We start from the raw sequence: 13184 nt of genomic DNA, 5'->3' as shown, positions 1-13184 counted from the left end.
AAGCAAAGCAACAGATGGTTTTTCTTAATGTGTATTTAATCTTTACTATAATCTGTAGGTTCTTAGTGGTTTGTGCTATACCTGAAATGCAGAAAAATCTCTGAAAGTCAGGACAAATTCAACATTTATTTAGTGGCCCTAGAATTATCCTTCATGCCTGAGAGTTACCTTCAAATTACCAGTTTTTTCCGTTTGCCATTAATCAAATTAAACACCTGTGGGTTTCTTGACTTGAAGTTTGTAAGCCCTTAGTTGAGTTCAACTACAGTCCTAATACTCCAGACATTTTCCAGGGTTAAAATGGGGTACGTTTTACTTGTTGATTTCACAGATGCCTGAGAATCAAAACTTGGGCCGAATTAGTGGGAGCAGAACTCTTCTTTGGTCTGGGCTGAATGAGATACATGAGGGAAATGATTCATAGGGTGGCTTCAAATTGTAAAATGTAAAATATTGTAAATATTTTCATGCTTAACTTCATTATTATTGATATTTGTGTCTGTCTCTTTCAGACTCTGAGCTCCTTGGGGTTCTGTAGAAAAGCGTGACTTTAATAACCTTTGGGGGACAGATTTTGATAAAAACATGACAGGGTTTTTAGCATAGATTAGTTAAAAATATTTGACTTCATTGGGAGATGAGCTGGCCTAGTTCAGCCTAGTTACCTAAAACACAATATGTCATTTAGACTAAGACTGTCACTTAGGAAAGTATTAGAATGCATTAAAACGACTGTACCAAGTCATTTAGTCTGCATATTAAGGAAGCACTGTTGGTGGTATAGTACCATATAGTCATAAAAACTTTTAGAGCTGTATAGGAGCTTAAAAATAGTCATTCCAAAACCTCTCTGTATTCCTCGTTTGTACAGATGTAAAAACTAGGCTCTAGAAAGAGTTACAATGTTGCTTTTAGGTTATGCAACTAGTTTGTACTCATGGTAGAACTAGAATCTGGATCTTCTGACTTCTAGACCAGAGTTGTGTTCAGTAAAATTCACTTCCTCTGCATACCCATTGCCATTGCATGCCCAGGCACAGAAGTGTGGAAGAGCACAATATGAATTTCAAGTAGTCATTGTACAAGCACCAGTAATTTTTACTGAACTTGAATATTGTGAAATTTATTGCATGTTAGGGACTGTATTTCACTGCTGTCTTATACTCTAAATGTTTTTTCTTCTAATTCAAGAGCTAAATTTTAAATACAGTTATGTGCAGACTGGGGAGGTATTGGAGTCAAAGTGATCATAATATTCAGAGGGAGTTCATTATTCCCATCATAAAAAGCTGAGAGAGTGCATTACCACCAGATCTTCTTACAAGAAATGCTAAAGGGATTTCTTTGAGTGGAAGTAAAAGAACAATAATTAACATCATAAAACATTAAAAAGTAGCATAAATCTCATTGGTAATGGTAAATATGCAATCATAGTTAGATTCTGCAATATGGTAATAGTGGTGCACTTTACTTACAACTCTTGTTTAAAAGTTTAAAAAAAGAGAAGTTAGGAAAAATAACCATAACTACAATAATCTGTTGTTACATAGTATAAAAAAAACATATAAATTGTAACAGCAATAACCTAAAATGTGAGAGGGAGGAGAAGTGTAAAATTTATGAATTCTATTGAAGTTATTATCTGTTTAAAATAGGGTGTTACAAGTTTAAGGTAGTCTATGTAAGCCTCATGGTGACCATAAGGGAAAATCCTATAGTAATTGCACAAAAGAGCATGATAAAGAAATTAAAACATACTGATACCAAAAGGCATCAAAGCGCAAAAAAGACAGCAGAATAAGAAACAAGGAACATTGGATCCAGAAAACAATTAACAAAATGGCATTAGGAAGTTCTTACTTATCAATAATTACTTTAAATGTAAATGGATTAAATCCTCAAATTAAAGGACATAGAATTTCTGAGTGGATAGCAAAACAAGACCCAGTGTTATGCTGCCTACAAGAGGCTCATGTTAGCTTTGAAAAGATACACATAGTCTGAGAGTGAAGGGATAGAAAAAGACATTTCAAGCAGATAGTAACCAGAAAAGGCAGAGGTAGTTATACTTGCATCAGATAAAATAGACTTCCTTCCTTCCTTCCTTCCTTCTTTCCTTCCTCCCTCCCTTCCTTTCTATTTTTAATTTTTTTAGACAAAATAGACTTTAAAGTAGAAATGATGAAAAAAAAGACAAAGGAGGTTGTTATATAATGATAAAGGGGTCAATACATCAGGAAGATATAACAATTGTAAATATTTGTGCACCCAACATGGGAGTACCTAAATATATAGAGCAGAAACTAACAGCTAAAAGGAGAAATAAACAGTAAAACAGTAATCATTGAGGACTCTAATACTCCACTCTCAACAATGAACAGATCATTCAGATGGAGAATCAATAAGGAAACAGCAGATTTGAATAACACTTATAAACCAAATGGACCCAAGAGCCATATACAGAACATTCTAACTAACAGCAGCAGAATACATATTATTCTCAAGCACACATTAGACATTTTCTAGATTAGATCATATGTTAGGCCACAAAAAAAGTTTTAGCAAAATCGTAATAGTCAAAAATCTCCCAACATAGAAAAGCCCAGGACCAGATGCATTCACTAGTGAATTTTACCAAACATTAAAGAAGAATTAACATCAACCTTTCTCAAACTCTTCCAAAAAATTCAAGGAGGAAGGAACATTCCCAAACTCATTTTATAAGACCAGCATTATCATCATACCAAACCCAGAAAAGGACACTACTAGAAAAGAAAACTACAGGCCAATATCGCTGATGAACATAAATGCAGAAATTCTTTATAAAATACTGCTAAACCAAATTCAGCAGCACATTAAAAGAATCATTCACCATGATTAGGTGGGATTTATCACAGGGATGTAAGGATGGTTCAACATATGCAAATCAATCAATGTGGTATGTTACATTAACAGAATGAAAGAAAAAATTCATGTGATCCTAATAGATGCAGAGAAAGCATCTGACAAAATTCGACATGCATTCATGATAAAAAATGTGAACAAATTAGGCAAAGAAGAAACATATCTCAACATAATAAATGCCGCATATGGTAAGACTACCGCTAACAATATACTCGATGGTGGAAAGGTAAAGGCTTTTCCTCTAAGATCAAAACAAGACAAGGGTACCCATTCTCACCACTCCTGTTCAACATGGTGCTGGAAGTCCTAACTAGAGCATTAGCATCAAAAACAGTAAAATACTTAGGAATAAATTTAACCAAGGAGGTAAAAAATCTGTACCTGAAAACTAAAAGACACTGATGAAAGAAGTTGAAGAAGACACAAATCAATGGAAAAGTATCCCATGTTCATGGACTGGAAGAATTAACGATGTTAAAATGTCAATACTGTCAAAGCCACGTATGGATTCAGTGCAAACCTATCAAGATTCCAATGGTGTTTTTTACAGAAGTAGAAAAAGCACTCCTAAAATTGTTATGGAACCATAAAGAACCTGAACAGCCATGGAAATCATGAGAAAGAACAAAGCAGGAGACACCATGCTTCCTGAGTTCGAGCTGTACTGTAAAGCTGTCATCACAGATACAGTGTATTACTGGCATCAAAGAGAACAATGGAATAAAATTGAGAGCCCGGACATAAACTCAAGCATATTATGGTTAACTAGTATTTGACAAGGGAGCCAGGAACACTCAATGGAGAAAAGACAGTCTCTTCAGCAAATGGTACTGATTATTCACACGTAGAAGAATGAAACTAGACCCTTATCTTACACCACTTACAAAAATTAACTCAAAATGGATTAAAGACTTAAATGTAAGACTTAAAACCATAAAAGTTCTAGAAGAAAACATAGGAACAAAGCTCCTTGACATGGGTCTTGTTAATGATGTTTTGGATATGACATCTAAAGCTCAGGCAACAAAATAAAAAAATCAGTGGGACTAAAACTAAAAAGTTTGCGCACAGCAACAGAAACCATCAATAATGTGGAAAGACAGCCTATGGAATGGAAAAAAAATTTGCAGTCAATGTATCTGATAAAGTGTTAATATCCAAAATATATAAAGAACTCATACAACTCAATGGCAAAAAAGAAAAAAAAAAACCAAACCAATAAATAAATTAAAAAAAAATTAAAGAGTGGGTAAACTACCTGAATAGACTTTTCTCCAAAGAAGACCGTCAGTAGGCCGACAGGTACATGAGAAGATGCTCAACATCTCTGGCCAGTAGGGAATGCAAATTAGAACGTCATCTCCTAGCCATTGGAATGGCCATTATCAAAAAGACAAGAGATGACGGATGTTGACGTGCACTGTTGGTGGGGTTGTTAATAGGCATAACTGCAATGGAAAACAGTATAGAGGATCCTCAAAAAATTAAAAATAGAACTACCATGTGATCCAGCAATTCCACTTGTGGGAATATATCCAAAGGAAAGGAAAACGCTAACTCAGAAAGATAACCACACCCCTATGTTCACAGCAGAATTATTTACAGTAGCCAAGAGATGAAAACAACCTGTCTATCGGTGAATGAACGGCTAAAGAAATTTTGGAATATTATTCGTCCGTAAAAAATGAGGCAGTCCTACCATTTGCAGCAACATGGATGGACCTGGAAGGCATTTTGCTAAGTGCAACAAGTCAGGCAGGAAGATCATAACATACTGTATGATCTCACTTCTATGTGCAATCTAGAAAGAAGAAAAACAGAAAGAAACTCATAGAACAATAGGTCAGATCTGTGGTTGCCATAGGGGAGGCGGAGGGGGAATTGGAGGGAGGGGGTCAAGAGGTACAAACTTCCAGTTGTAAGATAAATGAGCGCTAGGGATGGGATGTGCGCCATGGTGACTCAGCTGTGTGATTGATGCACAGGAAAAGTTCTGAAGAGACTAAATCCTGAGACGTTCCCATCACAAGGAGAATGTTTTCTATTTTTCTTCTTTCTTTTCCTTTAATTGTATCTTTACGAGAAGATGGGTGTTAGCTGAGTCTACTGTGGTAACCATGTCTGTAGACATAAATCAGACCATCCTGCTGTACGCCTTAAACTTCCACAGTGATGTGCGCCAATTATTTCTCAGTAAAACTGGGGTTAACGAGACATAAGGAAGAGATTCTGATCTGTAGTTGCTTCTCGATTTTCAAATCACAGATTGATATATATATATAGCATTAGAAATATATATGTATCTTTAGAAATTACTGTTTTTCCCTATATATCACTAACTCTGCGTGTGTGTGTGTGTGTATCACTGTTTTTTCATTTTGTGTAGCATAGATATTTGAAATACTTTAATCTGAAAGTGAGCCAGGCTTTGGTTATCTATTATTTTAAACCTCAGGGCTGTAATGATTGATCTTCCAAGTTTATATTCATGTTTTAATTATATTGATATTAGAGCATTTATCTTGCTTTTTTTTTTAAAGATTTTATTTATTTATTTTTTATTTATTTGATGAGAGAGAGACACAGCAAGTGAAGGAACACAAGCAGGGGGAGTGGGAGAGGGAGAGAGCTTCCCGCCCAGCAGGGAGCCTGATGCGGGGCTCGACCCCAGGACCCCGGGATCATGACCTGAGCCGAAGGCAGACACTTAATGACTGAGCCACTCAGGCGCCCCTATCTTGCTTTTTTTTTTTTTTTTTAACACCTGTCTAATCTTATATATTAAATTTATTTTATATGTTATGTTTGATACATAATGTGTGTTATGTTTGTCATCATTTTGTTTTTTTGTTGTATTTGCATTTTCTTACTATTTACAATATGAGAAAGCTCTTCTAAGACTTAAATATATTTTCCCCAAACACTAACAAGATAAAGCTTTCTCCTCTGTTATCATGGAAGGAATTTAGAAAGTGTTTTTAAAAATATTTTATGTATGTATGTATTTATTTATTTAGAGAGGAAGAGGGGAGGGGCAGAGTGGGAGACAGAGAGAATCTCAAGCAGATTCCATGCTGAGTGTAGAGCCCGATGCGGGGCTTGATCTTAGGACCCTGAAATCATTGACCTGAGTCAAAACCAGGAGTTAGAATTAACCTACTGAGCCTCCCAGGTGCCCTGGAATTTTAGGAAGTTTTAAGGACATTTCCAGTTTGTTTTTGAGACACAAAATTCATCAAGTAGAATTTATTCATGCCTTTCTTTGAGATTAGTAGTTTCCTTAAAATAATGTATGTATACATATATGGACTGATGATCTAGTAGAAATGACATATTATCACTAAGACCTTAGGACATTTATGTATGTTTAGTTCACCCTTCATTTTTTTCCTTCAAAGATTGAGACCTTGTAATTAGCCTAACTGTGTAACAGAACTTTGTTAAATTACTAGAAGTGAAAAAGCATCTGAAAAATGAGGTCTGTTATTTTACTGCCTTAATAGCTCAAAGTAGGGGACCCCTGCCCCCCCCACCCACTTGTAAAGGGCTCTGAATCATTTAGGGATCTGTTTCTAAATACATAGGCGTGGACACCATCCTAGAGCTTGTAATTCCTTGGCTAGGGGGAAATCACTAAGGTAAACAGTTGTGTAGACTAGATTGTTTACAATTGCAACATTGTGTCACTGTACAGTTAGAAGCACTAGAAATATTCATCAAAACTCTATGACGTGAACTGGATACGTTGGTCCAGTGGAATTCCTTGCAGACATCAGAAGGATGATGAGGATGATGTCCCATGTACTGACTTGGAAAGACAGTCAATATATACTTATGAAGTATAACCAGAACAGTGTGTATGCTTGATCCCACTTGTGTTTGTATAATAACAAACTCTTTTGTTAGAATACACACAACTGGTAATTATGATTATCTCTGAGTGCAGGTTCTTTCGTTTTTCTTTTTATGAGCTTCCTAATTATTTGAGAAGGGGCCAGAGCGCTTGTAGGCTGCCCGAGAGTTGGAAACGGGGGCCCGGCTCATGGAGCTACAGGCAGGATTGGGAAGGAAGTGATGGCAGATTGGGAGGCCCGAGCCAGGCCCGGGCGCAAGGCCAGGGCTCCTCAACTCAGAGCAGAAGCTGTCACTAGAAGTGAGAGTACCAGCTTCAAGGGACTCACTGTTGACCGTAGACTCACGGTTACGGAAAAGAAGGGAGGAACTAGACATTCTGTGAAGTGGTTTGTGATGGAGAACGTAGGTTCCAGAAGCCACAGGAGAAAGCGTTGGGTGCTTGGGTAGGTGGCTGGAGGGGGGCCCTGTGTAGAGTCGGCGTGTCACAGCGTGGGCCTCCGAAGGGCTGGGAGCTGGGAGGCCCGCTGGAGACGGCCCGTGTGAAGGCCGTTGGCCAGATTCTGGCGACCGGCCGCTCAGCGAAGGCCGGGCGGGTGTCGTGGGCCGGCAGCGCGGGGTCGTCTAACGGCGTGAGGTGGGGCGCAGGCGACTGCTGGTGCTGAAACCGCGCAGGCCTGCAGGCTCCTGAGCCTTGTGTCCACAGTGCAGGGCTCTAGGAGGGCGCTCACCTACGGCTCTGCCTTCATAACTGATTGCAGGTCTGACTCGGTGCTGAGCTTCGGACAGCTTCTCCGCACCCCTCCTTGTGAGGCTTATTCTTTTTTGGTAGATAAAATGGCAAAAGCAATAGTTTGTTTTCTTGTTTGTGAAGTGTCTTGCTTCCTCCCCCAGTAAAAGAGAGAGAAGACAACCACTGGAGGACTTTTACTTTTTCAAAATGACTGTGAATTCCGTTTATTTTACTTACCTCCAGAAATGTATGTAATTTGTATAACTAGTTGCTTAAAATTATTTCACTTTCTGTATTTTTCTTTCTCATTGCTTCTTTATATATTATCTAATAAAGTACATAAAATTAATTTATCAAATTTGTATATTTGTGCAGTTTATTTTAGTTGTGGGGTGAACTTTAAAATTTTTTTATTGATGTTTTTCTTAGAAATCATTCATTCCAGGGGCACCTGGGTGACTCGGTTGAGCATCCGACCCTTGGTTTCAGCTCAGGTCACGATGTCAGGGTCCTGGGATCGAGCCCCGAGTCAGGCTCCACGCTCTGTGGAGTCTGCTTGAAATCCTCTCTCTCCCTCTGCCCCTCCCGCTCTCTAGCGTTCTCTCTCTCTCAAATAAATAAATACATCTTTAAAAAAGAAAAAGAAACCATTCTATTAAGTTCAACAAGGAACAAGAAAATGGATTATTAGATACTATTTATTTGGAGTTTATCATTTGAATTAAGTGGTACTTTTATGCTAATAGTTATTGAGCCTATTTGCATAAAATCCCAAATAATTGTGCCTGAGAGTTGCTGTTGCGTTTTCCCCCAGAGACTTCTGTGTGAGCATTTGAGCGTCACAGCTTCCTAAGCTGAGTCGTGACCTGCAACGTCCCTCTTCTTGGTTGCCCTTTTGGAGAATATTCACATGAGCGTTCCGTTCTCTTCACCTAATTTATTGGGTCGTATTCTGTCCTCCTTGGCAGGTGTCATGGGCCCAAAGCTGTGTCCCTGGGACAGGTCCCCTGCTCAAGCTACAGCCGGTGGAGTGTGGAAAAGAGTTGGGAGAAGGAACAGTGACAAGTGCTGGGTTTGCTCAGAAAAGAGCGAGAGCATAGGGGTCTAGAGGGGCGGGATGAAGGGTGGGCGGGTGGGTGGAGATGGTGAGCGAGCTGGTGTTGGAATGCCACGCTGAGCAGTCGTGGTAATTGAGAACTTGACAGGAAGCCATTGAAGGCATGTGTTCGCTCTGTCGAGACGGGAGAAAGTTGAGCAGAACAGTGATTTGGAGGCTCGCTTCATCGTGGTGTCTCCATCAGATTCAGTATGTGGGTCCTGGGAAAGGCGACTCAAGCTGTTTGTTTTGAGCGGGAGCAGAGTCGCTAGGAAAAAGCCGGGGAGCACAGAACGGCGTTGGAGCTGCTAGAGAGAGAATGTCTCTTCATGGCCCTGATACGGCTCACTGGTCCAAAACACTTGTGAAATGGGAAAAGTCTTGGCAGCTTTAGGGTTTGTGCTGGGTGGATTGAACACAGATCACAAGGGAGGGTTCTGAGTTCTCTTTGAAAACTAAATGGTCTGATGCAAGCGTCAGGACTTAAGTCTGATGGAGGAGTGAGTGATGTGGCTTAGCTGAGCTACTGAGTTCTCTCCGGCTTTGTTATTCTTTCTCCATTATTTGAGATTCATGGCAGCGGAATAGAAATGGGGAAACAGGTTTACGAGGCATTGGAGAAGTCAGATCCCCAGGACTGGCCAATGACTCAACGAGACAGGGAAGGGACTTGTCAGAAATCCTGAAATACCTGGCCCCGTCTGACTGGGAAGAGGGGTGTTTGTCATGTACAAGGAGAGGTGGGAGAGGGAGGTAGGCCTTGGGGCAGAGAATCGAGCTGGAGTCTGGATGTCAGGGGAAGCTGGGACTGCAGCGTCCTGAGAGGGGCCTGCCGAGAATCCTGGTGCAGTGAAGTGAGCAGGGAGGTTGGGGGCTGGGCCCGGATCCTGGCGGACAGCTGTGCTGTCCTGGGAGAAGGAGGAATAGCCAGGGGCCTGGACAGTGGGGGTCTCTCTCTTCAGGTTCCAGGTGAATGCGAAGTGATTCACAAGGCTCAGGTGTATGTTTGTCCTGAACTGCATATTTAACTCAGGAGCTTGATCAAGACATATTATTACATAGTCAACCTAAGGGGATTCCTCCTTTATTGAAAGTATGTCAAACCTGAAATACTTAAGTTAGCAGTTGTGCTATTGACAGATAACCCTTCAATAAAATTTCTCTGAAAATGCTGACTTGCTTTTAGAACGGAAGATCGTGTTAGAATCATTTGTGTTTTGAGTTTATTAAAGTACTTAGGGTGCAGTCTTTATACTGAATAAATAAGGGATTTAGTGTCCTGATTAACCTACATTTTGGATATAGTTTATTTAGATTCCATGCCAACAAATGTAGAAATCCATTAAAAATTGGCTCTAGACCCAAAGGAAGTAGCTGCGATGTACAGATAGTCCCTGTGTTGGAAAGTATCTGTCTTAGAGGAACTTTGTAAGTGTCCCCAACGGGCCTTTTTCTAACACGATTAAGATAGCATTTAGCGGCAGCACTGGAATCTATACTTTAACTCCTCGAAATTTTCATCTTCTGGGAAAAGCAGTTGCTTTTTAACATTTAACTTTTTTAGTAGCATTAACAGTGAATTATTCCTGATTTTCTTTTGGTTTGTAGGTCTTATCCAGCCCATTCCAAGAAACCAGTTTTTTCAAAGTTACTTTAATAATAATTTTGTAAACGAAGCAGATAGACCGTACAAGTGTTTTTACTGTCATCGTGCGTATAAAAAATCTTGCCACCTTAAACAACACATCAGGTAAGGTAACAGATTCGGAAATGGAAAACGTAGAGGAAATGCAGTGGTGTAGTGAGCTGGTGACGTGGAGGAGTAGTGAGGAGGGTAGTGTTAGCTTTGGGTATTTAAAATGTCGCACTTGACCCCAAAATATTTATTGGTGACTGATACCTTCATTCTTTAGTGTCTCAACTAAAATATTTTGCCCAGAAATTGTCACTGAGCTTTATTTGCATTCCTCTTACATTTCAGCATTTGCAATTTCTAGGACGTGTCAAACAAGTACTTGGTCTGTCGCATTACAGTTACGTACTTGAGCAGTTTTTCAGGTGTGTTCATCAGCGTTTAGATTAATGCTTCTGCTAGCAGCAGTGAAAAGAAAGCAGAAACTCGGTCCCAAGAGACGGTGACATGTCATGAAAGCATTTAGAACGTAGGGGCAGCCTGCTGACGCAGCGTTGTCTCCGCGGGGCACCAGCTGTGTGGCTTCAGGCAAGTCACTCGAGCTCTCTGCGTCTCGGGTTTCTCACTGCTTAGCTTTAAAAAGTGGTGCTCAAGTGAAAGAATGTACAAGTGCACTCTAGAGATAAAGCATTATAAAGTTGTAAGAAGCTTATTCATGAAAATTTTTATTCTTTTTAGATCACATACAGGTGAAAAGCCTTTTAAATGTTCTCAGTGTGGAAGAGGCTTTGTTTCTGCAGGAGTGCTCAAAGCACACGTCCGAACGCACACTGGACTAAAATCTTTCAAGTGTCTGATATGTAACGGAGCTTTCACTACTGGTGGGAGCTTACGGCGACATATGGGTATCCATAATGACCTTCGTCCCTATATGTGTCCCTATTGCCAGAAAACATTTAAGACCTCACTAAATTGCAAAAAGCACATGAAAACCCATAGGTAGGTACAATTCTGATGGTCACTTTTTAGTAATCTGTAATTCTCAGATAGTGGTGGAGAGTGTTTTTAAGAAATTATTGTCTTTGATTCCTATAGTATTGTGTCTAGCTTGAGGTGTATGGGCTGAAGAAACTTTTATGTCGTTGTTAAGAGCCACAGACTAAAATGTTAATGCTTTTATTTTTAACATAATATTGAAGTAGTCTACATTGGGCTAAATGCTTTGTAAGCTCTCTTAAAACAGGCAGTGGTAGCTGAAATGCTAAATAAACTATGGCTGATAGGGACTGAAGATTGCAAAATCAGGTTGTGAAGATTGCAAGAAGGAAAATCTTAGTCAACCAACCCTGTGATGTCTAGGCATATCATCAGTGTATCTGAACAGTCATGATTCTGTGTTGTTGACTTAAACAGAATGTATGTTTTAGTTATCACATAAATCCATCATTAAAACTGACTTACGTTTTTATTTGATTAGAGGGCTGTCTCATCTCTAAATGGAGGTGAGCCAGGAAGCCCTTGCAGGAATGCATTTCTGGCTGTATCTGGAGCTCATTCACCTGTGTTTCTGGGAAGCCACAGTAGTCTGTTGTAATGAAAAGCCTGGATAAGGCGACCACATCCCGGGAGACTTTGAAAGTAAGCGTCACTAGGTCCACCACCAAAGAATATTAAACCTTCTGCCCCGGAACATTTATTTTCAGGCAATACTTTAACCCAGATATCTCTGCCTGATGCTACCAACAAAACCAAACCCCAAATGGTGGAATAAGCTAACTGTGAGAAATAGGTGTTTGGTTTTATCCCTCCGATGCCCAAGCACACGGATGCCTAAGCACTTAGGGCAAAGAAGAATTGTCTTCTTTGATTTTGGCACAGTTGATTACTTAGCTGAGAAGTTTAACTGCTGGAATATGATGGTGGTGGTGTCAGTGTGGGGGACTCTTGCCAATTTTATATCCAGTTTATACTTTCCTTCATTTTATGGAGGAAATGATGGGCTTCACATGCATTTGAACTGGGGAATTCATGGTTCCTAGATGTTCAGGGTCCTGTGCCCCCTGGTCACTATCCCACGTGCCTGAGAGCAGTACGTGCTAGGAGGGTAGAGCTTGGACAGGACCTGGCCCGGTGGCACGCGAAGAAGACTTTTTCTGTCAGGGATTCAGGCCTTTTTAAGTCCGTGCACTCGCTGTGGTGGTGTGAGAGTCCACGCTGTGGGCCTCGTTGGTGGATGTGACAGCCAGGGGTAGAGTTTCTGGGAAGTGGGTCAGCTGGTTTTGGCTGGGTCTCCTCTATTAGGTGGAGTGTTGCCTGGCTGCTGATTGTCATGCCTTTTGCTGGGGGACACCTGGCATGGTTACTGTAGGAGATGTGTGGCATGAGGTGACAGTGTAAACTGGTGGGTCTGTCATGCTGCAGAGCTGATGATCTCCTTCCACGGATTGTATGGACTCTTGATCCCACCTGCAGGCAGCGAGGAGCTCCCGTGTTTCATCCCTTCGTTTGAAGTGCTGGGAATCCCTAAAATACCATATACACTTACATTAAAAATAAGTATAAAAGGTAAAAGTATAGAATAGTATAGAAAGTAGTAAAAGTACAGAAAAAAAGTTACCACGCAAGGCACACTTGCTCCCCTGTGGGGGGTTGTGGAGGGGCCCGGGGTGAACGTCCTGGCACTGCTGAGTCAGAGTGAAGGTGTCACCGTGTACGTTTTCATACTTGCCTATTTCTATGACATCTTCCCCCTTCCTCAGTGAAAGTCGTTGAGAGGTGACTATTTTTGATATTAGAAAATGAAGAAGAAAGGTTTTGTTTGGAACTAGAATGGAGTTCTAGGTAGGCAGATTCGTAAGATTCTGGAATCAGGCAAATGGTGGAGTGTGTTTGTGTTTGACCCTGGTGTCTTGGAGAGGAGGACAGACCGGCCATGTCTCCAGTACGGTGCAGCCAATTCATCGGGA

General features: G+C 40.4%; 1 protein-coding gene across 1 annotated transcript in view; it reads left to right on the top strand.

Annotated features, from left to right (window-relative positions):
- The window catches only part of ZNF236 (zinc finger protein 236), a 120628-nt gene that overhangs the window by 65777 nt on the left and 41667 nt on the right, over window positions 1-13184 (top strand). Inside the window, exons 15-16 of the mRNA XM_044921239.1 lie at window positions 10194-10335; window positions 10957-11217. Coding sequence (XP_044777174.1) covers window positions 10194-10335; window positions 10957-11217 — 403 coding nt within the window. The remainder of the gene's footprint in view (window positions 1-10193; window positions 10336-10956; window positions 11218-13184) is intronic.

The sequence above is a fragment of the Neomonachus schauinslandi genome, chromosome 14, assembly GCF_002201575.2.
Source record: "Neomonachus schauinslandi chromosome 14, ASM220157v2, whole genome shotgun sequence".
In the NCBI taxonomy this organism is placed as follows: Eukaryota; Metazoa; Chordata; class Mammalia; order Carnivora; family Phocidae; genus Neomonachus; species Neomonachus schauinslandi.
This window is presented reverse-complemented; position numbering and strand designations above follow the sequence as displayed.